The sequence below is a fragment of the Chelonoidis abingdonii genome, chromosome 2 (assembly GCF_003597395.2).
Source record: "Chelonoidis abingdonii isolate Lonesome George chromosome 2, CheloAbing_2.0, whole genome shotgun sequence".
In the NCBI taxonomy this organism is placed as follows: domain Eukaryota; kingdom Metazoa; phylum Chordata; order Testudines; family Testudinidae; genus Chelonoidis; species Chelonoidis abingdonii.
In genome coordinates this window covers 63,900,945-63,928,194 of record NC_133770.1, presented here as the reverse complement: position 1 = coordinate 63,928,194, position 27,250 = coordinate 63,900,945, and the positions used below count along the sequence as shown (strand labels likewise).

The following is a 27,250-nucleotide window of genomic DNA, read 5'->3' as shown; positions in this document are numbered from 1 at the left end:
ACTTTCCCCCCTTACTCTTACAGATATTATGGAGCACACAGCAAGTGGCAACAACAATGGGAATATTGCTTAAACTAAGATCTAACCTAGTGAGTAAACTGTGGCAGCGCTCCTTTAAATGTCCAACAGCACATTCTACCACCATTCTGCACTTGCTCAGCCTATGGTTGAACTGCTCCTTACCGCTGTCCAGGCTGCCTGTGTATGGCTTCATGACCCATGAGAGCAAGGGGTAGGCTGGGTCTCCAAGGATAACTATTGGCATTTCAATGTCACCAACAGCAATTTTCCAGTCTAGGAAGAAAGTTCCTTCTTGCAGCTTTCTGAAGACATCAGACTTCTTAAAGATGTGTGCGTCATGTATCTTTCCCGACCATCCCACATTGATGGTGGTGAAACAGTCCTTGTGATCCACTAGCGCTTGCAACACCATTGAGAAGTACCCCTTGCAGTTTATGTACTCTTTAGCAAGGTGGTCTGGTACCAAGATAGGGATGTGCCTTCCGTCTATCACCCCGCCACAGTTAGGAAACCCCATCGCGGCAAAGCCATCCACTATATCCTGCACGTTTCCCAGAGTCACTACCCTTCTTAGCAGAAGTGAATTGATTGCCCTGGCTACTTGGATCACAACAGCCCCCATGGTAATTTATCCATTCCAAAGGGATTCCCAACTGACTGGCAGCAATCTGGTGTTGCAAGCATCCGCAGGACTATCGCCACTTGCTTCTCAACTGTCAGAGCAATTCTCATTTTGGTATTTCTGCTGGGGAAAGCACTTCGCAAAGTTCCATGAAAGTGGCCTTATGCTTTCAAAAGTTATGCAGCCACTGTTTCTCATTCTGTACCTGCATAACTATGCGGTCCCACCTGTCTGTGCTTGTTTTCCAGGCCCAGAAGCAGTTTCCACCATGTCAACAAGCCTGGCTGCTACCAACAGCATGTGTGAATTGCTCCATTCCATGGCTTCCAGCACGGCAATTTGCATGGCATCACATTCTTCCGCGGCTCCTGGCTAGGCTCTGCAAATATTACAGGATGACCATTCACAACAACAGTGTTCAGCTGAGCGGGGTCCATACTTGCTGTGCTACAGCGTCTGCATGGGTAACCCATACTTAGGCATGAAAATGGTTGTTTGCCATTGATTTCAAGGATGGAAGGAGGAAGCAAGTGCGTCATGGGAGGCTGACGACATGTACCCAAAACAACCCGTGAAAATGTTTTTGTTCCACCAGGCATTGGGAGCCTAACCCAGAATTCCAATCGGCAGCAGGAACTGTGGGATAGCTGCCCACTGTGCATCGCTCCATAAGTCAATGCTAGCCATAGTAGTGAGGATGCGTTCTGCTGATGGAATGTGCATAGTGGGGACATGCAGCATTGACTTTGTAAAATTGGAGGCTAAATGTTGACTTAAATAAATTTGACCTAATTTCGTAGTGTAGACATACCCTTAGTCTGTCATGAGGTCTGAGACCTATGACATGGCTATTCTTCAAATTTCATTATGAGTCTTGCATTATATGGCATTTTTCTTAAAGTTTCAGCTCCTCGAGTCAAGTGACTACATGAGATTCTCAGCCTTCGTTAAAAAAAAATAAAAAGGTTGGATCCATAAAGGCATTGTGATGCTGAGTTTCAGAATGTCTAGCTTTTAGGAGCCTTAAAAATCACTGGGCTCCACAAAGCCTGAACTAAGTGCCTACTCTCCCTATACAATGGATGGGGAAAGAGATAGGCACCTGTGAATGGGATCTACAAAAGCCAGCACCTTAGGCAGGGAGTTGTCTAAACTAGTTAATGGAAAATGCCAGCAAGACAGGTGAGTCTTAAGCCCCATCCCTCCCATGGAGTTCAGTGCCTAAATCCAGGCTGCAGGGAGAGACATATCTCTGCTTGCAGTACACACAGCCTGGCCAGAGGCAGATTACAGTTTTGTGGGACCCTAAGCCAAAGCAAGTGGGCCTCCCTCCCTACTCCTTCTGCCTGCAGTTCCTTTCCCCAGATGCTCCTGCTGGGGAGCGGGGTCGGGGCACAGGGAATTGCCCTGCTGTGCCTGCCCGCACAGCAGCAGACCGGAACAAGCTCCTCAGCAGAAGAGCCAGGTGGGCGAGTGGAGCAGGGAAAGCCCATCTACCCTGACCCGACAGGAGAGCCAGGCAGACGGAGCAGGTAGGGGCATAGGGGTGCCCATTTTACCGGGGCCCCTGGGCACAGGCCCATTAGACTAGTGGCTAATTCACCATTGCCAGGAACCCTCTCCTGGAGTCACATAGTTTAGGTGCTTAAGCTTTTCTCAATGTAAACAGAATACGTGTCTGCCTATCTCAATACAAAATGGCCCTACAGGTGGGTTAGGCCTCCTTTAGTCCACTGGCTAGGGTACTAACCTGGGATGTGGGCGACCCTGGCTCAGTTCCTCCCCCTACTTGATGAGTCAAAGGGGTTCCCCACATCCCAAATGAGGGCCCTAACCACCAGTTTATGGGATGTTCTGATGTGGGTCTTGCTCAATCTCTCATGTTAAGCTGTTCCACTTTGTATTAAAGAATTAAATATGAATTGGGCCATACAAAGAATGGCAATGACTTTACGGCCCAGTGGTTAGGGCATACATCCAGGAGGTGAGAACCCCATGTTTAAATCCCTTCTCCTCATCAGATGAGGGAGAAACTGGATGTATGATTTAGTGACACAAAACCAGTAGACAGGGATAAGTACAAAACAAACAAGATTTATTTAACAAGGACCCCCACCACAAGTATAACAAGATAAACAGTTAACTACCTGGTTGTTAACACAGCAACAAAGGCCCAGAAATCCTTATACCTAGTGGGTGGGGAAGTAATAACAAAGGATTTAACATATCACCATATCATGTAGGTCAAGGAAACGCACACTGGAGGAGACTGTGACGTTACTGATATGAACTGTGACCGTATAGATCATTGTTGCAACCAAGGTCCTATAGTTACACCACATCTTGTACAAAGGAGATCAAGTACAGTGTCTATGGAAAGGTTGTTATTTGATGGTTATGATTATGCTGTATGTATGTGTGTATTATTTTTGTATCTGAAGTTCTAAATATTGGCTATGTACTGGTATTTCAATGTGTTTGATTTTAAGTAGCATCAGTGAAGCATTTGATCAGCTTCTTGAGAAAGGATTATTCTGAGTAAGTGCCCAATCAAGAAATACTTACAGACAATGGACTTTGGGAGACACCAATCCACATCTGAGCTTTCCTGGGAATGTTCAAACTAACATGTAAACAATGGCATTGGCCTGCAAAAAGCCGAATCATTCATGAACATGTGACTTGCCCAGGTGGCTACAAACTCCATCTTGTTGCTGTGATTTTGCATGGAAGAACAAACGGGTTTCCATCCACAAGGGAGAGAGAATATAAAAGGCCCTGGAAGCCTCTCCATTTTATCTTCAGCTGGCTCAAGAGATGGCCTCTCCTCCCCAAAGAGATGATGTTGCAGGATGGGTACCCTGCTTCTGTGCAGAGGGGTTAAAACCAGCCCTGGGAGAGGGCTGTGAAGGGGAAAAGCTGGGCTGATTGGGGACAGCAGCCTCAGCTATATAGGCTATATATAGCTGAGGCTATAAAGGCCAGTGTAGCCAAGAGTTGACAGTCTCCTCTAGCTGTGGAGGTAGACAGGCTTGACTGCTGGGGGAGCTAGATAAGGTACCTGGAGTGGAGCAGGGCTGGGGGAAGGTCAAGGGAGCTGGGGAGCTCTGGCTGGGTAATCCCCCAGGCTGTGGCCTAGTATAAGGCCAAATAGGTACTGGGATTGTAGGGGACAGCCCAAGGCTAGGCCAAGGCAGCAGATCCAAACCCCTCCTTACCTGTGATAAGTGATTTATACTGCAGTCTGCCCCAGAGAGTGGGGGCTATCTGGTGACTGGCAGTAACCTATGACTGATGTGAGGTGGGGATAGGGGGTGGGGGCTCCCTGGGGAGGAGAGACCCAGTGAGGCTGTGGGGTGCTGCTGGGGGCAGCACCCCAGTCTGAAAGGGGCACCAGGGTGCAAGAGGGACTTGGGAGGGGAAGCAGAGTACTGGCCTGCAGAGGGCGCTCCTGGGTTGAAGAGCTAATTCCCAGGATGACCAACAGGAGGCGACGCAGAGGTGAGTCGCTGCCCCCTTACAGATGCCTAAAGGAAACTGGAACAAAAGACTGTAACTACGAGGGTGTGAATGATTGCTGGACCCAGGCTATAAACCACGTTTGTCTGAAAAGGATTGGGCCCAGACTAGCAAGGAGTCTAGTCTGTGAAAGAAGGTTATTGAAACATCTCTGAGGGTGAGATTTACCTGTATTCAGTTTCCTACTGTATTAGGCTTAGACTTGTGTGTTTTGTTTTATTTTGCTTGGTAATTTACTTTGTTCTGTCTGTTATTACTTGGAACCACTTAAATCCTACTTTTTATACTTAATAAAATCACTTTTGCTTATTAATTAACCCAAAGTAAGTAATTAGTACCTGGGGGAACAAACAGCCATGCATATCTTTCTATCAGTGTTATAGAGGGTGGACAATTTATGAGTTTACCCTGTATAAGCTTTATACAGAGTAAAATGGATTCATTTGGGGTTTAGGGTCCCATAAAAACTGAATACTGGGTGTGAGGAAAGTCCCTGTTAATTGAGAAGCCCCTGGGCTAAGTGAACCTTAGTTTCTGTGAACTGCAAGGGGGCATGGCCCAACCTCTTCGTCTGTGCTGTATCCGACAGGTGTGTCTAGCTCAGCAAGACTGGAGTGGACAGAAGCTTTGTCTGGCAGGGGGGTTTGCTCTCAGTGGTATCAAAAAGAAATCCTACAAAAAGTGGAAATATGGACAAATTGCTATGGATAAATACAAAATAGCACAAGCATGTAGGGACAAAATCAGAAAAACTCAGGCAGAAAATGAGTTACACCTAGCAAGGGATATAAAAGACAGTAAGAAGAGGACTTGTGAATACATTAGGAGCAAGAGAAAGATGAAAGAAAGTGTAGGTCCACTACTTAGCAGGGAAGGAGACCTAATAATAGATGACAACAATAAAGCTGAGGTGTTTAATACTTATATTGCTTCAATATTCATTAAAAAGGTTAATTACGACAAGAAGGCATAGACTTACTCTGCAGCATGGGAGATTTAGGTTAGACATTAAGAACATCTTTCTAACTATAAGACTAGTTAACCTATGGAGTAGGCTTCCAAAGGAGATTGTTGAATCCCCATTGTTGGAAGCAAAGATGTGTACAGGCTTGACAGAGCTTGCTTTGGTCTAATAGCGTAGTATAAGTAGAACTGCATATGTGTAAGAAAATCCAGAGTAATCATAGAATCATAGGCTGAAGGGACCTCAACAAATCCTCAGGTCCAACTCCCTGAACTATGGTAGGACCACATAAACCTAGACCTGACAGGTTTTTGTTGACAACCTGTTTTTTAAAACTTCCAATGATGGAGATTCCATGATCTCTTGAAAGCTTATTCCAGAATTTAACTACCCTAACAGTTAAAGTCTTTTCTAATATCTAAACAAAATCTCCCCTGCTGCAGATTAAGACCATTACTTCTTGTCTTACCTTCGGTGGACATGGAGAACAACTGATCACAATGTTCTTTAAAACAGCTCTTAACATATCTGAAGACTGTTATCAGATCTCTGCTCTGTCTTCTGTTTTGAACACTAAATATGCCCAATTTTTTTTAACCTTTCCTCATAGGTCAGGTTTTCTAAATCTTTTATTATTTTTGTTGTTCTCCTCTGAATTCTCTCCAGTTTGTCCAGATCTTTCCTAAAGTGCGGTGTCCACAGTTGGACACAGTACTCTAGCTGAGGCCTCACTAGTGCCAAATACAGCAGGACAATTACCTCTAGAGTCTAACACACAACACTCCTGTTAAAACATCCAAGCCTTTTTTGCAGTTGCATTATATTGTTGACTCATATTCAATCTGTGATACCCTATAATCCCCAGATACTTTTCAGCAGTTCTACCACTTTGCCAGTTATTCCCCATTTTGTAGTTGTGCATTTAATTTTTCCTTAAGTGAAGTACTTTGCACTTGTCTTTATTGAATTTCATCTTGTTGAATTCAAACCAAATTCTCCAATTTGTCAAGGTTGTTTTGAATTCTAATCCTGGCCTCCAAAGGGCATGGAACTATTTCAAAACTATTGCAGTAGAAAGGTGGTGAAGCACTGGAATAGGCTACCTAGGGAGGTGGTGGAATCTCCATCCTTAGAGGTTTTAAGGTCTGGCTTGACAAAGGCCTGGCTAGGATGATTTATTTGAGGTTGGTCCTGCTTTGAGCAGAGGGTTGGACTAGATGACCTCCTGAGGTCTCTTCCAACCCTAATCTTCTATGGTTCTATGAACTCATGTGCCTTTATGATTCTCCCCCCATCCCGCATGCTGGTATTATTCTTTTGTATTCCTCCTTAGCAATTTGTCCATATTTTCACTTTTTGTAGGATTCCTTTTTTAATTTCAGGTCATTAATGAACTCCTGATGGAGCCATATTGGCCTTTTACTGCTCTTCCTATCTTTCATACCAGGATAGTTTGCAGTTGTCCCTTTAACACTGTCTCCTTGAGAAACTGCCAGCTCTCTTTAACTCGTTTTTCCCTTAGATTTTTCTTCCCATGGGATCTCATCTACCAGTTCTCTTAAGTTTGTTAAAGTCTGCTTTTTTGAAGTGTAATTATTTTGTGATTCTTGCTCCTTTCTTTCCTTAGAATCATGAAACCTGTCATTTCATGATCACTTTCACCCAGATTTCCTTCTGCTGTCAGATGTTACCAATTTTTTCATTAGTCAGAATCAAGTTTAAAATGGGGATCCCCTTGGTTAGTTCCTACACTTTCTGGGGTGAAAAGTTGTCCCCAATACTTTCCAAGCACTTTCTGGAAATTTTGTGTTTTGCTTATTATTTCTCCAACAGATGTCTGGCTAGGTAAAGTCCTCCATTACTACCAGGTCTGCTGTTTTGGCTATTTCTTCCTAGAAGTGACTCATCCACCACCTCATGTCTGTGGAGGAAAAAGAAAAGATAAAGTAACCACAAAACTAGAAGAAACTGGTTTGAGTGAGCATAAAGCCTGTACTGACAGGAGAGGAGAGGTTATAAGAAAACAAGAGACTTTAGCTGTCTAAACTACTGTTTATGTCAGCAGAAACTATGTTGTTCAAGGGAGTGAATACCCCTCCCAAGTGACAGGAGTTACTCCGACATAAGGACTGGTGTGGACCGCACCATATCGGCAGCTCTGCCTCTGGTTGAGGTACTTTTATTATGCCAATGGCAAAGCTTTTTCCTGTCTGCATAGAGCCTTTTCACCAGATGCACTACATCACTGCACACAGAGACATGCCCTAATACATATGTATAAGAAAAGATATCAAAACATTATACATAATTTGTGCAACGAAGGGAAGATGAAACTGTGAATAGTCCAGTATTGGAAAGGACATGGTATTGGTGAGACTGTCTTGATATGCTTCCCACTTATAAGTAACTGATACGGTGTGGTAATATTTTGCCTTAATAGAGATGTTAGACCCATCTGCTGAGCGGTGAATTTCAATCCAACACCCATCAAGGGAGGTTTTAAGAACAGGTTGAACAAACATCAGTCAGGTACAGTCCAGGTGTACTTGGCAATGCCCCCGATGAGGGACCTGGAATAAATGGCCTCTGGAGGTCCCTGCAGCCCTATGTTTCTATGATTGCAGACGAATGCCTGATAAGGCGACCCAGTGTGGGTTTGGCAGGCTTGTGGCTGGTAACGTGGACAACAGGTTCCACAGCTGGGCCCAACGAGCAGTGCCAGTAATTGCTCCCAGGGCGCTGAGGCCGAGGCCCAGGCCGGGACTCACGCCCACGGCTGCAGCGAGGCCCCAGGCCGCGCAGAGGCAGCCCGCGAGTGCGTTCGCGGCAGTGCTTTCAGGGGGTGACTGCGAGGACCAGGCAGGCGCCTACAGTGACCGCGGGCAGATCTCACTCCGTACACACAAAGGCCTGAGGGCGGGAACGAGACATGGACACTATCTCCTCCCCCGCGCTCGTCAACAGAGTCCCAACGCCCCGCCCCGCCCCGCCCCGCCCCTCCCGAGTGTGTCCGCGAGGCCCCGCCTCCCCCGCGCAGTTCGATGTGGAGGGGCCTGAGCGGGTAGTTACGTGCCCGCTGTCCCGCGGCCGCCGCGCCTGCGCAGTTACAAGCCTTGAGGCCGCGCGCACCGCTCCCTCTCTCGCGTTGCCGGGATGCCGAAGCTCAGCAAAGAGGCCAAGCAGCGGCTGCAGCAGCTCTTCAAGGGCGGCCAGTTCGCCATCCGCTGGGGCTTCATCCCCGTCGTGCTCTATCTAGGTCAGTGCCCGGGCGCGGGGCCGGAGCCGCGCTGTGCCTGCTCGGGGGGGCCTGCCTGGTCACGGGGCCTGCGGAGGGAGCACTGCGCCCCCCTCGCCCGTCCCGCTAGCTAGGGCGCGGGCTGGAGCACGCGGGGGAGCCCCTCCCTGGGAGATTCCGGGTCACGCGGGGGCCAGTCCTGCACCCCAGCCGTTGGTGCCGGTTGGGCGGAGGGGCTGGCGCGTTCGAGCCGGGGGCCTCGCCAGACTTCTCCCTTCTGGCGGCCGTTGGAAGAGGCGGCTCGTGGGCGCGCGGAGCCTTGTTCAGCCTTTAGCCCGCGGGGGCAGAGCAGCATCCGCTCTGCAGAACCGCCCCTTCCAGTGGCTGTTGGGAGGGAGACAAGGCCCCCATGTGCTCCGGAACTGCCTCTCCGATAGTTGCAGGCCACACGGCAGAGTGTGGCACTTAAGTTATCTGACTTCACGTAGTCCTGTGCTCCTTTCCTTTAGGCCAGTGGCTCGCAACCTTCCCAGACTAGTGTACCCCTTCCAGGAGTCTGACTTGTCTTGTGACACCACCCCTTCAAGTGTCACCTTACTTAAAAACCTGCTTGCTTACAAAACCAGACATGAAAATATTGTCACATCACACGATTACTGAAAAACTGCTTGTTTTCTCATTTTGTCTGTACACAATTTTAGTTCATACTGACTTTGCAAGTGCTTTTTATGTAGCCTGTTGTAAAACTAGGCAACTATCTAGATGAGTTGATGACCCTCTGGAAGACTTCTGTATATCCCTGTTTGAGAACCACTGCTTTAGACCATGGCTGTGTTATGGAGGGGAGTGTGATTTTTATATGTTAAGGTTTAGTTAGTAAAGACAAGGCCTTAGGTTCTGGCTGCCAGCTAGAGGCTTAGACTAGTCTACTCTTAAAAATTAGATGGACCTAGCTATGTCACTCTTGGCTTTGAAAAATATTGTGCCCTATGCAATGTAGTTAGGCCAATGGTTCTCAAACTTTTGTACTGGTGACCCCTTTCACATTGCAAGCCTCTGAGTGTGACACCCCCCCCCCCCCCATATAAATTAAAACCACTTTTTGATGTATTTAACACTGTTATAAATGCTGGAAGCAAAGCAGAGTTTGGGGTGGAGGTTGAAAGCTTGTGACCCCCTGAGGAGTCCCAACCCCCAGTTTGAGAATCCCTGAGTGAGGCCAACCTAACCCCTCACTGTAGTCATAGTTCGGTTGATTGAAGGATTATTCTGTCAACCTAGCTGCCACCTCTGGAAGCAGTAGATCTACTATGGTGATGGAAAAAAACCCTTCTGTGAACATGTGAAGTGTCTACACTATGATGACATAGGTGCAGTGTGGTAGCTGTGTTGCTGTCATGTAGACATGGTCTTAGAGGAAAGATGCCCAGCGCAAGAGCTTTGTTTGCATAGCACCACAGTATGCTGGTCAAACTTTAAAAACAAATGAGGCAAAGTCTCTGCCCTAAGGAGCTTAGCCTTAGGAAAAAAGAGTGAGTTTCTGTTGTTGTGATTGAAATGTAGCATGAAAGTCTGATTAAACGGCCTTTGTTTTCCAATTAATAAATAACTGGAAAAATTAGGCCTTCTGTGTCCCCCATGTACTGTTTAACAATTGCATATGTTAAGCCTATTACAATTTTGTGGATAAAACACCTTTATGATCAGTTTAAATTTAAAAACTAAATATTCAAAATTCTATATGTAAATCACCTAAATTGACATTGAAAATCCCATCCTAGGAAATTACTCAAAATCACTCAACATTGGTCTATCTACACAAACAGGTTGTACTGCGTTAGCTACACCAATATACTGTCTGTATAAAGAGGAGAATAAGCTATATTGATGTAGTGCATCCACGCCATAAGTTGTATCAGACGAACTAAGTTTTACAGAAGAATCACATTTCTAACAGAAATAGTTATGCCAGTGTAAAATGCGCATGTAGACCGGGCTTAAGTGACATGCCTGAGATCCCATGGAAGTTTGTGATGAGGCTGGGAACTGAACCCAGGGCTCCCAATTCCCATGGTAGTGCCCAAATATTTGGACTGTTGTATACATATGTCTAGAAAGCAGTGAATAAATATGTTGACAAGCAACATGCCATATTTCCATAGCAGCTTTATCTTTTTATTCTTATATGTACGTGTCACAAGTAAATTATTGAAACAGATTTATCCCAACTCATTAATTTAAAAGTTAGGAAGGGATGGAATGGGGAGAATATGGGGGTCCCGGGCTAGGGGTGGGATCATGTGAGGGGTGGTCAGAGGGGTTACTCTCCCGACTCCCAGCTTCTCCCCTTCTCTCCTCCTCCCCCACCGAAAAAAAAAATCCCTACCAGTTGCTGTCCCGGCCTGTCAGGGTAAGCAGCTGGTGTGCTGGGACACTTTGTTTACTTAGGTTTACCTCTTGTGGATGCCCAAGGTAAACAAACCATCTCGGCCCACCAATGGCTTAGCCTTATGGTCTGGGAGCCAAAGTTTGCTGACCTCTGAATTATAAGGTCGGCTTATGAACAGGTTATAAAAAATTTCCATTTTTACTTATCCATCTTGTGGTGGGTTGGCTTATAAACAAACTGCCTTATGATCAAGTATATACAGTAATAGTCATTGTGCAATTGTTTCTTAATCGCTTGTAAACTTTTGCTGAAAATGTTGAGTTCCACTGAGCAATATTAGGTGAAGAGTTGGAACTGTTATCCTACGGTGTGCTGGAAAATAAAAAATGCACACAAGTCTCCATCTTTTGGAATCTTAGCCATCAGAATAACACACTACCTTTCATCTGGTGTGATTTATGTTATCTTTAGCTTCACAATAACTAAAATCATAATGTGGGAAACAGCATATATCATATCTGAAAACAGAATATCACTAAAAGCCTACTAATGACAAGTGGTTTGATTATTCAGAAACAGAAAACAATAAATGTATGCTGAACCTATTTGAAAAAATGAAGATTGCATGGCTAAGCACTCAGGAAAATCAAATAAGGGTGCCCTGATCACATACTTAAAAGAACAAAAAAAAGTACATTTTTTTTTTTTCATTGGGAGCTGAGGAACAAAAAGTACAAGTAAAAAGCAGAGTACAAAGGTAGCATAAAACTTACTTTTGCACTTCCCTGATCTTGAGGCACTCAGTGCTGGGTAGGTGAGAGCTGCTCCAGTGGTCTCTGAGGACCAAAGCTATAGGTGGGAATTAGTGCAGTTCAGGAGCATCTTGGCCATGTTCCTTTCCTCTTACCATGCTGCCTATTCTGGCAGTATTACCAGGGATGGCTATGTTAGTTCTGTGATGTTGGAGGATCCCTCTTGCACCAGAAAATGAAGGATTTATGATTGGAATCCTTCAATGGTGCAGTGCAAAGTGTTCACACAGCACCTGAGAATCAGACATTAATACTGTTTGTATTCCAGACAAACACTGTATGGCAGTTGTTTATGCAAACCATGCTTGCATTTCTGTAGTGTATTTTGTATACTTGGTTTTTAGCATGTTAAAATATGACTTCATACTTTGAACAATTATTCTTACTTGCTGTTGTCTGAGGTACATAAATGGTATATATATGTAAGTAAAGTTAGGAAAAAATAGTATAGTGTATTATTTTTGAACTAGAATGTGGTTATGTGAATAAATCATGGGTGGGAAACTACGACCCGTGGGCCGGATCTGGCTCATCAGGGCTTTGGATCTGGCCTGTGAGATTTCCAGCCCTGTGGTGCAGCTGGGCTAAGGCAGGCTTCCTGCTTGCCCTGGTCCTGTGCCGCTCCCAGAAGCGGCTGGCACCATGTCCCTGCAGCCCTGGGTGGGGGGAGACAGAAGGCTCTGTGCACTGCTCTCGCCTGCAGGCACCGCCCCCCGCAGCTCCCATTGGCTGGGAACTGGGAACCATGGCCAGTGGGAGCTTCACAGGAGGTACCCGTAGGTGAGGGCAGCACACAGAGCTTCCCATCCCAGAGGCCACAGGGACATGGTGCCATCCGCTTCCAGGAGCGGCATGGGGCCAGAGCAGGCAGGGAGCTTGCCTTAGCCCCACTGCACGCAACCGCCACGCTGGAGCTGCTCAAGGTAAGCGGTAGTGGGCTGGAGCCCACACCTCGAACCCCTCCTGCACCCTGCAGTCCAATCCCCTGCCTCGAGCCCCCAGCCCCCTGCTGTACTCTGCACCCCTCCTGCATCCCAACTCCCTGCCTCGAGCCCCTTTCTGCACACCGCACACACCCCACACTCCCTTTTGCACCTTAACCCCCTCCCCAAGCCCTACATTCATGGCCCTGCTTGCAGTTTCCCCACCCAGATGTGGCCCTTGGGTCAAAAAGTTTGTCCATCCCTGGATTAAATGGTAAGAATGTATTCACAAAAAAAGAGCACAGTTAAGATTGCATGTAACTTTGGTATGTCTTTACTTGGGAGGCCTTAATTGTGTAACCTTATTCTAGTTTCTCTGACAGAACTGCTTAGACTTTTTTTTTTTTTTTTTTTTTTTTTAAAAGTCCATAATCTGGAATTCCTTTGCTGAAACAGGAGAGTGCTTTGTTCCTTGCACAGTGTGCACTCCCCTGGAGTTCTGCCTTGTAAACAACATATTGAATAAGTTATGCACATAATGAAGGAAGTCTCATGTCTCACTCTTTTCACACTTAAACTGCAGCAAGTTTGAGGTGGCAGCTTTCTTCCACATACTAAGTAACTAAATTAGTTCAGTACCTTTGCACATAGCCTTCCTTTGCTTAGATAATTGGTGAAAATATTTTTTTTAAATCATTCCACAAATACTGTGTATGCATAAAATGCACCTTTCCCCTCATTCCTGTGAATCTGTTAATTCTTCTTCGAGTGCTTGCTCATATCCATTCCAAGTAGGTGTGCGCGCGCCGCGTACGTTCGTCGGAAGAATTTTCCCCTAGCAACACCCGGTGGGTCGGCAGGCACCCCCTGGTGTGGCGCCGTTGCGGCACCGCATATATACCCCTGCCGACCCGCCCACTTCTCAGTTCCTTCTTACCGCCCGTGTCGGTCGTTGGAACAGTGGAGTGCGGCTTAGCTGACCTCCGCTTCCCTAGCTCTTCACCCGTTTTTTGTCTTTCTAAGTTCATAGTTCTAGTTTGTAGATTGTTAGTTGTTAGTAGTTTATAGTAGTTTGTTAGTTAGTTACGTATATAGATAGAGGCTGGAGGCTTCAATCCCCCTCACCCTCCCGGTGGCCGGGCTTGTGCCTGTCTCCCGTCAAACATCCCGTGCTCGGCCTGTCGCCGGCCGATGCCTACGGAGCCCCATTGATCGCTGCCTGAAGGCCTGGGGGAACCACCAGCCCGACAAGTGCCGTATTGTAAGATCCTTCAAACCACGACTAAAAAGAGCGGGACCTCTTGCTTGAAGCAGCTCCTGATGGAGGCGGCCCTGACCCCTGCAGCTTCGGCACCGAGTGCGCCGCAGTCCGCACCGGCCAGAAGTGCTCCATCGGCACCAGAGACAGCCGGCACCGCCAAAACACCTCGGCACCAACAGTCTCCGGCGCAGAAGCCAACCCGGCACCGCTCCCTGTCCCTGAAGGCAAAGAAGCCAAAGGCTCCTGCGGCTGCATCTTCGGCACCGCAGTCTGAGCATGGAAGACCGAGCCGTCTGGCACCGCCAGCTGCCACGGCACTGGTGATTCCCGCACCGTCAACTCCGGCCAGGCAAGAGCCGTCGAGTCTGATACAAGACAGCTCCCTGGCGCATGCCTTGGTTGAGCTCGCTGTTCCCACCACGCCGGAGACTTTTGCAACGGCGAGGGAACTGATTGCGCTCACAGAGCCTACTCTGCCTCAACCCCTGGCACCGCCGGTGCGGGTCCTTTCTTCAGCGGGAAAGTCGGCGATGATCAGGCCAGCGTCCACCGAGGCGACGGACAGGCACCGTTCGCGGTCGAGGTCCCGGCACCGCGCCCACTCGTACCGCCGATCAGCATCCAGATGCCGCTCGCAGTCCCGGTACCGATCCCCCTCTCGGCGCCGGTCGTACTCGCGGCACCGGTCCAGGTCGCGTTCTCCGGACCGATACTCATCAAGGCGGTCTGGCTCCCGGCACCGTTCCCGGCGGAGTCAATCCCACCGTCGTTACTCTCGGTCCCGGTCGACCTCCCGGCACCGCGCTGGTCGAAGGTCCCAGTCCCGATCTCGGCACCGGTATGACACCCGGTACTGTTCTCCTGCATGGCATGACGTCCGGTACCCACTGCACGGACTATCTGCTCCGCCCTGGCTGTCGAGACACCCCTCGGGTTCGTCCCGCCCAGACAGCGCTCTGTATGGGGATTTGGACCCTCCCTGAATCCCAGGGATTGGAACAACCAACGCAGTGGTCCTTCTGGACGCCCTGGGCCTACCACCAAGCCCAGGGCGATCCCATGACAATGTCGCGGTCAGCGGCTTCAGTCCGTCGGGTACCAGAGGCCACCATCAGTCATCCTCCCCCAGCAGATGACGACGTTCCAGCGGTAACTCAGGACCCTGAGGGCGCAGCGGAAGCTGACCCCCCTCTGGAACAGGAGTCACAGCATGAGCCACTGGTCCCGGGTCTCTCGTCCTCCTCCTCGCCGGATGAGGCGGTAGGGGGTACATCAACCTCGGGTCCGCCCCCCATCGACCTTCGTGCCCACCAGGACTTGCTCCGCCGTGTCGCGCTGAGCATCAACCTCCAGGTGGAGGAGGTTCCCGAGGTGGAGGACCCGGTCGTGGACATTCTATCTTCTGATGCCCCGACGCGTGTAGCCCTGCCGTTTATCCGCTCCATCCAGGCTAAAGCGGACTCGATCTGGCAATCTCCGGCGTCCATCCCCCCAACAGCCAGAGCCGTGGAGAGGAAGTATATGGTACCATCTAAAGGGTACGAATACCTTTACACCCATCATCCTCCATGCTCTCTGGTCGTGCAGTCTGTGAACGAGAGGGAACGCCATGGCCAGCAAGCCCTCACCCCAAAATCGCGGGAGGCTAAGCGTATGGATCTACTGGGACGCAAGGTATACTCTGCAGGGGGTCTACAGTTGCGCGTTGCTAATCAGCAGGCGCTTCTCAGTAGATACAACTTTAATACCTGGCAATCCATGGGCAAATTCACAGAACTGGTCCGCGGAGACTCTCCCGGCCGCAGAGTTCCAGAGCCTGCTCGAGGAGGGGAAAAAGATCTCCGGACCTCCCTACAGGCCTCCCTCGATGCTGCGGATTCGCGGCTAGGACTGTTGCATCAGGAGTCACAATGCGGAGAATATCTTGTTTGCAGTTTCCGGCCTACCTCCCCAACTGCAACACACATTCAAGACCTCCCATTTGAAGGCCAGGGTCTTTTCTCTGAAAAAACGGACCCTAGGCTCCAAAGCCTCAAGGACAACCGTGTTATAATGCGTTCCCTCAGGATGCACACTCCGCAGACCAACGGCGGTCTTTTCGGGCCCAACCTCAACGCCCCTACCCCCCACCACGCCCTCACAAGGACTTCAATAGAGACGTGGCCGGTGAACCGGAGACCCAGTCTGGTTCCAAGGGGGCAGAATAATGGTTCCGCCAAACCACCGGCGGGACCAAAGCAAAACTTTTGAAGTGCGGTCGAGAGCAGAGCACCAGTCCTTCCCCGGACTCCTACACAGTTTTCCAACCTCTTTCTTCTTCGTCCGGCGTGGGTCCGACTAACTTCCGATCGTTGGTCTTACGCATGGTGGAGTTTGGTTACCATCTCCAGTTTATTTCACCCCCTCCCTGTCCTCTTCAGGGACCCCCTCACGAGCATCTCCTCTGGCAGGAGACCCGCACGCTTCTCGAAATCAGAGAGCATAGAGGAGGACCTCAAGAACTCAGGGCAGGGGTTTACTCCCGTTTTTTTAATCCCAAGTCAGAAAGGGGCCTTCGACCCATCCTAGAACTCCGCGGCTCAAACGCCTTCTAAAGAAGTGAAGTTCCGCATGGTTTCCTTGGGGACTATTATCCCGTCCCTGGATCCGGGAGACTGGTTCTCTGCTCTCAACATGAAGGGACGCGTACTTCATGTCTCGATTTACCCCCACACAGACGCTACCTGCGTTATGGTGCAAGATCGCACTTCCAATCACGGTCCTTCCCTTCGGCCTTTCACTGCCCATGTTTGTTTCACAAATGTATGCAGTGGTGGCCGCTTTCCTCCATTGTCAGCGCATATGCGTCTTCCTTAGCTGGACGACTGGCTTGTTCACGGACCTCCGAGACCCAGGTCGCCGCACACGTAGCCGTCATCATGGAGCTGTTCGAGTGTTTGGCCTCATGATCAATCTCGACACAGTCCATCCTCGTGCCCACTCAGAGGATAGAATCTCATGGGGCTGTCCTGGACTCCACGCTCACAACAGCTTGCTCTCCCTGAGCCGGTTCCAGGCAATAGTCACCGCCATAGAGAGCCTACAAGCATTCCGACGACCTCGGCCTGGGTCTGTCTCAGCCTCTCGGTCACATGCGGCCTGCACTTTTGTCACCAAGCCGCCAAGCTCCGCCTTCGCCCCTTCAAATCTGGCTAGCCTCTGTTTACCGCCTCGCAGAGACAGCAGGACATTGTCGTCACAATCCACGCAGCGTCTTACACTCCCTCCGCTGGTGGCAAAACCCTCCTGGTGGTGCGGCATCCCATTCCACCCCAGGCAACCGTCCATGTCCTGACAACGGACGCATCATCTCTGGGCTGGGGGGCTCACATGGGAGCTCGTCGGACACAAGGTCTTTGGTCCGCAAGGAGCTATCATTGTATATAAACATCCGAGAGCTACGGCCAGTCCGCCTCGCCTGTAGGCCTTTCTTCACACCCTGCGAGGCCATTGTGTTTTAGTCACGGCCAGCCCCGTCCCCTGCCCTCCATCAGGACCTGATATCCCAGGACCACGGCAGACTTCTCCATCCGACCTGCAATCCCTCACCTGACGCGCGTGGTTCCTGGTGGTTGAGTTGCTCGGAGCTGCGCTGCTCCATCCATGCAGCAAGTCCTCCTGGGTAGCAGGAAACCATCCACTAGAGCTACCTACATGGAAAGTGGAAGAGGTTCTCCTCTGGTGTCAGGCGCACAATGCGACACCTGCACAGGCTCTCATCCATGAATATGGAATACCTCTGGTACCTCAAGCACCAGGCCTCGCACTCCATCCTTGCATGTACACCTGGCTGCCATTTCGACGTTCCATCCCGGGAAGGAGCTTCCTCTGTTTTCTCTCCACCCGATGGTCTCGAGTTCCTCAAGGGCTGGAGCGCCTTTTTCCTCAGGTCCGCTGCCCACCCCTTCCTGGGACTCAATCTGGTCTGTCGAGACTAATGGCCCTCCGTTCGAGCCCTTGGCAACCTGCTCTCTCCTGTACTTATCGTGGAAGGTGATTCCTTATAGCATTACGTCGGCTAGGAGAGTTTCGGAGCTTCGCGCTCTCATGGTGGACCCACCTTACACGATATTCCACAAGGACAAGGTGCAGCTGCGCCCGCATCCAGCCTTCCTTCCAAAGTGGTTTCATCCTTTCACCTCACCAAGACATATTCCTCCCGGTCTTTTTTCCTAACCTCACGCATCCCGTAGAGAGCAGCATTACACTCGCTGGACATACGTAGAGCACTAAGCATTCTACATTGACCACACCAGACCTTCCCGTAAGATGCCCCAACTTTTTGGTCGCCGTGCAGAAGGATGAAAGGTCAACCCGTCTCATTCAGAGAATATCGCTGGGTCCCGGCGTGCATTCGAGCGTGCCATGATTTAGCTCATGCCTCCAGGCCGAGTGACTGCACATTCCACAGGCTCAGGCCCATCGATTGCCTTTCTAGCTCGTGTGCCGATCATTGAGATATGCCGTGCAGCTACGTGGGCTTCGGTGCACACCTCCTTCTGCCCATTATGCCTGGTACACAATCCAGGGACAACGCAGCTCTGGCTTGGCTGTTTTGCATTCGGCAGTGCCCACTCCGACCCCACGCCTAGGTAAGGCTTGGATTCACCTACTTGGAATGATATGAGCAAGCACTTGAAGAAGAAAAGACGTTATCACCTTTGTAACTGTTGTTCTTCGAGATGTGTTGCTCATATCCATTCCACACCCGCCCTTCTTCCCCACTGTCGGAGTAGCCGGCAAGAAGGAACTGAGGAGCGGGCGGGTCGGCAGGGGTATATATGCGGTGCCGCAACGGCGCCACGCCAGGGGGCACCTGCCGACCCACCAGGTGTTGCTAGGGGAAAATTCTTCCGAAGAACGTGCACACGGCGCGCACACACCTACTTGGAATGGATATGAGCAACACATCTTGAAGAACAACAGTTACAAAGGTGAGTAACCGTCTTTTTAAAACGTTATCACTGGAAGGCTCGCTCACTAGACTATTTGCACAATTTTAACTTTCTAATAAGGCAAAATCAGTGTTGCAACTTTTTATATATATATATTTTTTACAGTAGTAAACAAATGTTTTGCCCTAAAGCAGCTGAACTGTTTTGTTAAAACCAAAGCAAATCTTTTGTCAGGTAATGAGCAGGAGTAGGAAACTTCAGCATGAAAAGTGAAAGTTTCAAAAGTTGTAAACTACTGAAAACAGGGTTAGAAAGGAGATGTGTATGCACCTTTACTACAATTGTCATGTTCCTGCTATAATGTGATTGTCCTTTTGTTGCTAGAGGCATATTTTTTGTTTTAAGAAATTTAATAGACTGGCATTAAGTTTTCTGAAGGAAATATCCTTAATGCTGTTATAAAGTATAGTAGTTCAAAATGTGAAGTTGAAGTGCAGACTTCATCTTAGAATATTGTTAAAATCCCACAAGACACAAAGGAAAATAACATCTGAATTAACATTTAAATGAATCTATTATTTCTGCTTCTGATAAAATCAAATGCAAATTAAATATTATTGCCCTGAACCAAATACAGGATCACAATGGATAAAATTAAATGATATTTTTAAATTAAAAAATTAGAGTATGTCTACACAGCCAACGTTAAAGTGCTGCTGCAGAAACACATTAACGTGGCTGTGTAGTCATGGTTCCAGCACTGGGAGAGAACTCTCCTGGCGCTGTAAAAAAAAAATGTAATAAAACCACTTATGTGAGGGGAATAATTATCTATACTGCCACTTTACAGTGCTCAAACTTGCATCATTCAGGGGTGTTTTTTCACACCCATGAACGAAGAAAGTTTCAGTGCTGTAAGTGGCAGTATAGACAAGGCCTTAGTTTTTTTTATTTAAATTGGATTTGTTTTAGATATATTTTTAAAAGAATAAACCTGTTTAAAATTTGAAACTGACAACCTTTGTTAAGCCCAAACTTATTATAATCTGTTGTCATTTGAATTGAACAAAAAATAATATTCAGGTAGTAAATGTTTGCCACCAAAGTTTTAAGGAAATTAAACCACTGAATTGGTGGAAGTCGCTGGCTAAGCAACTGGAACTAGAATTTGTTAAAGTGCTAAACTAGTTTCTGACAGCAGGAGCCTCTGGCAGATGTGAAGAGACTATTTTCTTCTTTTCAATTTATTCACCTTGATTATTCAGAATTGAGCAACTTATTGGTTAAAGCAGGAAAGCTTGTTTTCTTCTTTCAAACGAATAAAAAAAAGGTGTGAGATGATGAGATTTATGAGTTCTAAAATCTCAAAAGACATGGTGATGGAAGGAATCAGTTCAATTCACTAACTACAACTACTTGCCTTTTAAAATAAATTACTTAGTTTTAAATGCACATGTTTAAGCTATTTTCCCTTATGTATCCAATACATTTAAGATCGCTTTAGTTAGCTAATTAAAAGCAAATTTGAAAATGTTATTTTGTACCTTTTTATAATTGAATTCCAGTTTCTATCCAAATGCAGCTTGACACACATCATGAGTAAAAAAAAATAGTAACTTAGTAAATAAAAAAATGCATCATTCACCATTTTCTGACATAAGGAAAATATGAAAGTTTAAGAATCTGAATAAATGTATGTTAAGCAATACATTTGCTTTAAAAAACGGTGTATAAATAATAATGTATTTTCCTGGTTAGCAGACAGTAGCATATTTAGCGTAAAAGCTATATTTAGTTGAAAATCAACATGTTTACCAACCAGTGAGAATCAGTTTTTCTCTAGAGGGGAATAAAAAGGACAAATATGAAATTAAACTAAAATACTGATTTTGATCAAAGTTTTCTGCTTCGTGACTTAAATGTTGTTTTAAGTTGCAGCTTGTATTAGAGAATCAGTTCTACAAGTTTTCCCTTTAATAACTGTCAGCAGTCCAAAGTGGAAAATACAGCATTTGAAAGTTAATGGGTCAGATTCTTCCTTGCATTCTCAAATCATGCTTTGGCTGTTTGTTCAAGGCCTGATCTAAAGCCCACTGAAATCAGTGGAGGTCTTCCCATTGTCTTCAGTGGCCTGTGAATCACATAGGCCCTTAGTAATTATATATCAGAGGGGAAAGACCTTTCTTTATAAAAATGGTACAGGGTGGTGTGTAAAATATATTTTGAACATTGCATGTGCTTCACTTTTCCAAACTTTACTATAAATTTGTAATTTGGTCAATATATTCAGTGCCTTCGAAGCAAAAATCATGCTTTTTTGTAGCATAAGGTTACTTTAATAAATTAGAATTTTTTTGAATTCTAGTTGAAAGAGTTAACCCTCAATACAAATTGCTTTTATTTTTAAAACTGCGCATTAGCAGATTGTCAAATATCTTATTTTCTTGACAATCACTGTTTTGTGTAACCTTTTAAATAGCACTAATACTAATGCAGAATTTTAAGAGTTTATTTTTAGTGCTGGCACAATCATTTTTAATTGTTATAAATGGTGCTAACAATTTTTAATTCATTTGAAGTAGGGCTGTCAAGTGATTAAAAAATGAATGGCGATTAATCACGCAATTAAACAATAGTAGAATACCATTTATTTAAATATTTTTGGCTATATTTTAAAATATATTTCAATTACAACACAAAATACAAAGTGTACGGTGCTCACTTTATATTTTTGATTAAAAGTATTTGCACTGTAAAAAAACAAAAAATAGTATTTTTTTTTTTCAGTTTACCTAATTCAAGTATTGTAGCACAATCTCTTTATCGTGGAAGTTGAACTTACAAAAGTAGAATTATGTGCAAAAAAACTGCATTAAAAAATAAAACAATGTAAAATTTTAGAGCCTGGAAGTCCACTCAGTCCTACTTCTTGTTCATCCAATCACTCAGACAAAGAAGTTTGTTTTCATTTGCAGGAGATAATGCTGCCTGCTTCTTGTTTACAATGTCAACTGAAAGTGAGAACAGGTGTTCTCATGGCACTGTTGTAGCCGGCATCGCAAGATATCTATGTACTGGATGCACTAAAGATTCATATGTCCCTTCATCTTCAACCACCATTCCAGAGGACATGAGTCCATGCTGACGATGGGTTCTGCTTGGTAACAATCCAAAACAGTGCAGAGTGACACATGTTCATTTTAATTATCTGAATCAGATCCCACCAGCAGAAAGTTGATTTTTCTTCTTTGGTGGTTCGGGTTCTGTAGTTTCCGCTTTAAGACTTCTGAAAGCATTCTCCACACCTCGTCCCTCTCAGATTTTAGAAGGCACTTCAGATTCTTAAACTTTGGGTTGAGTGCTTTAGCTATCTTTAGAAATCGCACATTAGTATTTTCTTTGAATTTTGTGAAATCTGTATTGAAAATGTATTGAAAATGAACATGTGCTGGGTCATCATCCAAGACTGTGATAACATGAAATATATGGCAGAATGCAGGTAAAACAGAGCAGGGGACATACAATTCTCCCCCAAGGAGTTCAGTCACAGATTTAATTAATGCATTATTTTTTTAACAAGTATCATCAGCAGGGAAGCATGTCCTTTGGAATGGTTGAAGCATAAAGGGGCATGTGATTGTTTAGCATATCTGGCACGTAAATACCTTGCACTGCTGGCTACAAAAATACCGTGCAAATGCCTGTTCTCACTTTCAGGTGACATTGTAAATAAGAAGAGGGCAGCATTATCTCCTGTAAATGTAAACAAACTTGTTTGTGTTAGCGATTGGCTGAACAAGGAGTAGGACTGAGTGGACTTGTAGGCTCTGAAGTTTGACATTGTTTTGTTGTTAAGTGCAATTATGTAACAAAAACAATCTACGTTTGTAAGTTGCACTTTCACAATAAAAAGATTGCACTACAGTACTTGTATGAGATGAATTGAAAAATGCCATTTCTTTTATCATTTTTACAGTGCAAATATCTATAATCAAATAATACACACTTTGGTTTCAATTACAGCAGAATACAATATGTATGAAAATGTAGAAAAACATCTAAAATATTTGATAAATTTTCAGTTGGTATTCTAAAACTGTGTGATTGATTAATTTGTGTCAGTTAATCGCATGAGTTAACTGTGATTCATTGACAGTCCTAATTTATATTCAAACATACTTTAAGTGCTGTATAAATCCTGCATCTGATAAACATTGCTTGTTAAAGTACAAAGGTAATGTGTTTAAAAATATTGTGAAAAAATATATGATGTGATTGGCTATTTGGAGAGTTGCGTAACTTGCTAAAACTGAATAAACCTGTGCATTTAAATTTTTGGAAGTACAGGGGGTGGAGGAGGAGGAGGGGAGAGAGAAAATATAGGCTTGTCTTATACTTTTCTCATCTTGAGTGGATTTTCTGTTCCCTCCTGTTTGCTTAAAAGATGAAAAAGGAAAATCTTGTTTCATGACACATTAATGAAAGAGTTTCAGAGGGACCTTAAATGGGTTTTCCCATTTCTTTCTTGTTTCACTTAATTAACTTTACCCGTTGGTTCTGTTCCCTGAACAATTCACGTTATGATTAACAGCTGGGGATGCGTATATTAGCTGGAAGTAATCTGAGAGTCTTCCTCTAAATGTTATGTTGCTTTCTGAACAAGATAACAAAAGATGTAGGTTTAGCATGGATGATAGAGGTTAGTCACTACAAAATTTTAGAGCGAGACAGTCCATTAAAATACTGCTAACAAGATGTGCTAATCTTAAAATATTGAGAAGAATGTGAGGTTTCTATACTTGTTAGGGTATGATTTGTGTGTGTATATAATTGTTTTTTGACAGTTTTTTTTTAACTTTACTTCATTTGAGAGTGGGGAAAGAACCCCAACCTTGTTTTGGTTAGCTGCTGATACAGGTATACATTTGTTATTTCAGGTTTTAAGAGAGGTGCAGATCCTGGAATGCCTGAGCCAACTATTTTGAGGTACGTATACATCTGTAAATACACATGCAAAAATAATGCAGAAAGCTAGGAGAGAAAACAAAACTTTAGGCTCAGATGTCCCGTGTCGTCATCCCTCCCTCTTCTCCCCCCCCTCCCCCATCTAGGCATTAACTGCCAGGAAATGCTGCCTTCATTGATCATTGTCGTCATAGTTTGAGAACTTCCAGACACATTCTGGAGTGGAGATAGTGCCATGTACTTGCCCGTGCTTCTGAATAGATAGGCCAGCTACACGGGCAGCTTTCCAAGTCCTCCATTACATACCAAGACTAGAAGACTGGGTAATTGTATATTATTAACACTCTTCATTTATGTGAAAGTATCTTATTACTAGAACTACAAATAGTGCATTGATATGTATTATTTTATTCTTTTTTGGAATGAGATAAATGAGAGCCACTCTAACAATCAGCTGGCATAACACTTTCACTACCTTTTTTTAAATCCAAGCAGCTCTAGAATCAATATGACTGGGAGATGGTTGATACTTGGCAGGCCTTACTAGGAAGTGCCTTTGAACAGTCTAATGAAAACTTTTTTTGATTGATGGAGTTACGACCTTTTGACATATAGCGTCTTACGCACATACAGTACTTTGCAAAGCTTGTAGTTATGCAGCTGAAGAAGGTTGTGCTTCACCGCTAATTTAGGAATGAAGTTTAGTAGTGACTGACTCAGATCTCTGTGGTATACTTTTGGTGTTATGAGGTAATATTTGCAAAGCTCCTTGAGAGAGGGATCCTTTTCACTTCTGTTCATTTGGAATGGTGTTCTAGTGTTGTCCAAGCAAATATGTTAACTTGAGAGGGGAGCAATTCTTTCTAAAAAATAAAATGTAGAAAATTCCATTTAAAAAACTGCATAAATAGAATTAATTTGTCAAGTTAGGCATGCAAAAACTCTGGAAATGGAAATTAAGGTTAGACCCCTGTGAGTATGTATTATGTAGATTAAATTTTATGAGCGCATAAAAATATAATGTAATATGTTTATAAAGCACGCAGGGTATGAGAAAAGGTGCCTGCCTCATTTAAGGGATATCTTGTAAGTTATGTGAGGCATAATATTGTATTTGAGAAACAGTAGATAATAATGTAAAAGACTGTATCTATGTATGTATACAAGGGGAAGGAGTTAACATTGTTTCATTCCTACCTTTGATTACTTTTAATTCAACCTTAATGTTCTCTAAATACTGTCTTTTGAGGAAATATTAATGCATCACATGTAAATATTGGGTTTTATCTGAGGATCTTCACACAGTTTAAGAAGAGTAAGCCTCACAGCATCCTTGAGATAGGGACATTCTATACCTGCTTTATAGATGAGGAACGTGTAGAGCAGAGAAGTTAAGTGATTTGATGATAATTGTTAGACAAATGCTTCACTGTAACTCTTCTGTTTATTAAAAAAGACATTCATGGAAGTAGGCTGCTGCTGCTGCTTTTTTTTTTTTTTTAAGTACTGAATAAAAAGAAGTGAAAAATCTTGACAAATGTCTTTGTTGCGGTGCCAGTAACTTAGTAATACTGTACTGAAACTGATTAATATAAAGGGTTAGTATAGTAAGATACTATTGAGCCCAGCCGGGGGCCAGATACCCACAACCCCTCCTGTCCCCCCAGAGCCCAGCCATTCGTGCACCCCCCTCCCTTCTTCCCAGAGCCCAGCCGTGGACCCCACAGCCTAGACACGCACTCCCTCTACCCCTCAGAGCCCAGAGAGTAGGAGAAACAGGCTGATGCTACATCCCAGACTTGTATGGAGTTTCCTGCATGCTGCCATCTCCTTCCCTCAGGGCATGCTGGGAACTGCAGCTGCAGGGAGCTATCTAGCTCCCTTCCCTTGCCCCCACAGTGTTTTCTGTGTGCGAGCTGGTCTCTGCAGAGTGGTGGCCAATAGCCCATTTCTGTTGGGGAGGTGGGGGGAGAAATTCTGCGTACACAACATGGATTTCTGCAAAATTCTTCATTGCACAGTGGTGCAGTTTTCCCCCAAGTGTAGTAATGTGTATTGACCCAGAGTTGTACATCCTATCTTGTGTTTAGAAAGACCCATGTGATTTCTTTTTTACTTTAAAATATATATTACAAATCTAACTTTAATTTTCTGTCTATTTTAGTCTACTTTGGGGATGAAAGATTGGCCATACTGTACAGGAACCATTTGATGGATAGAGAAAATGAAGATGTGAACCTTCACAAGGCTAAGGAAGGAGTACATTTTATCACATTACACTAGCTGGCCTGAACAGCTTCCTGATGGCATAGATGTACATACAACAAAGTGGAATTTATATTGACCTAATTTATTTGGTTTACGGTGAAATTAAATAAATGCAGTTTGAATCCATGTGTACAGTCTCTAATCCTTTAAGGTTAATATAATGGGGGAAATCTTGCTTTTCTGGGTTTAAAAAGTAATTTTTTTAAATTCAGTGTCACACTTTTTAGTGCAAATGTATTGATCCTTTTAGTCTGTGATGTTGTCCTTAACACCTGGGTGTGTCTTGAAGTTTCAGAATACAAATTCACTATAAAATAACAAACTAATTTGACTAAATTACTGTTAGTATGTCTCTAACCTGTTGCTGTCTTCTAAGGCACTTCATTATTCAACCTTTCTACTTAATTCTTGCTTATTGTGATCCTCCGAGCACAGGCTACTCTACCATCCATCACTTAAGATTAGTCTTTCGAGTGTTATGAAGTGTAAAGCTGTAATTATCTTACTTTTGTAATCTAAGGCTATGTCTATACTACCATGGTAAATTGACCTACGCTGTGCAACTCCAGCTGTCTGAATAACGTAGCTGGAGTCCATGTACCTTAGGTTGAGTTACCGTGGGGGGGTCGATGGGAGAAAATCTCCCGTTGATTTACCTTACTCTTCTTGTTGGGAGTAGAGTACAGGGGTCGACTTGAGAGCAATCTGCTGTCAATTTGGTGGGTCTTCACTAGACCTGGTGGATTGATTTCAGAGCGTCGATCCCAGCTGTAGTGTAGATCTGCCCTAAGTGTCAGAATTGTCCTCAAAATCGAGGAGTCCTTGTGGCACTTTAGAGACTAATACATTTATTAGGAAAACACTTTAGTAGAAGAACACTTCAATCTCCCTGGTCATTCAATAACAGACTGAAAAGTGGCAGTTCTTCAAAAAACAAACGTCAAAACCAGACTCCAATGAGAAACTGCAGAACTGGAATTAATTTGCAAACAACACCATCAAATAAGGCCTGGGAGTGGATGGGTCACTACAGAAACCAAATCAATTTGTTCGTCTCTAAGGTGTCACAAGTACTCCTCATTTGTTTTTACAAAAACTAATTTTCCCTTGCTAAAAACTCATACCTTCTTGTCAACTGTTTCAAATGGGCCACCTTGTTTACATTGGCCTCATTAGCATTACAAAAGTGATTTCCACTCCTTGTCATCTGTTGAGAATTGCCTACTTCCAACTTAATTTGAATGGACTTGTTAGCACTAACCTCCCACACACACTTGGTAGGGCAACTCCCATCTTTTCATATTCTGTGTATTTGTACCTCCCTACTGTATGTCCTC

The 27,250-nt window shown here is 45.1% G+C and overlaps 1 protein-coding gene across 1 annotated transcript; it reads left to right on the top strand.

The window, feature by feature from the left end:
* The first annotated feature begins 8,161 nt into the window (after positions 1–8,161).
* Positions 8,162–26,039, top strand: TOMM7 (translocase of outer mitochondrial membrane 7). The gene is made up of 3 exons (XM_032791241.2): positions 8,162–8,382; positions 23,618–23,666; positions 25,810–26,039. The coding sequence occupies exons 1-3, from the start codon at positions 8,280–8,282 to the stop codon at positions 25,823–25,825; spliced, it is 168 nt and encodes a 55-aa protein (XP_032647132.1). The 5' UTR covers positions 8,162–8,279; the 3' UTR covers positions 25,826–26,039.
* The last annotated feature ends 1,211 nt before the right edge of the window (positions 26,040–27,250 follow it).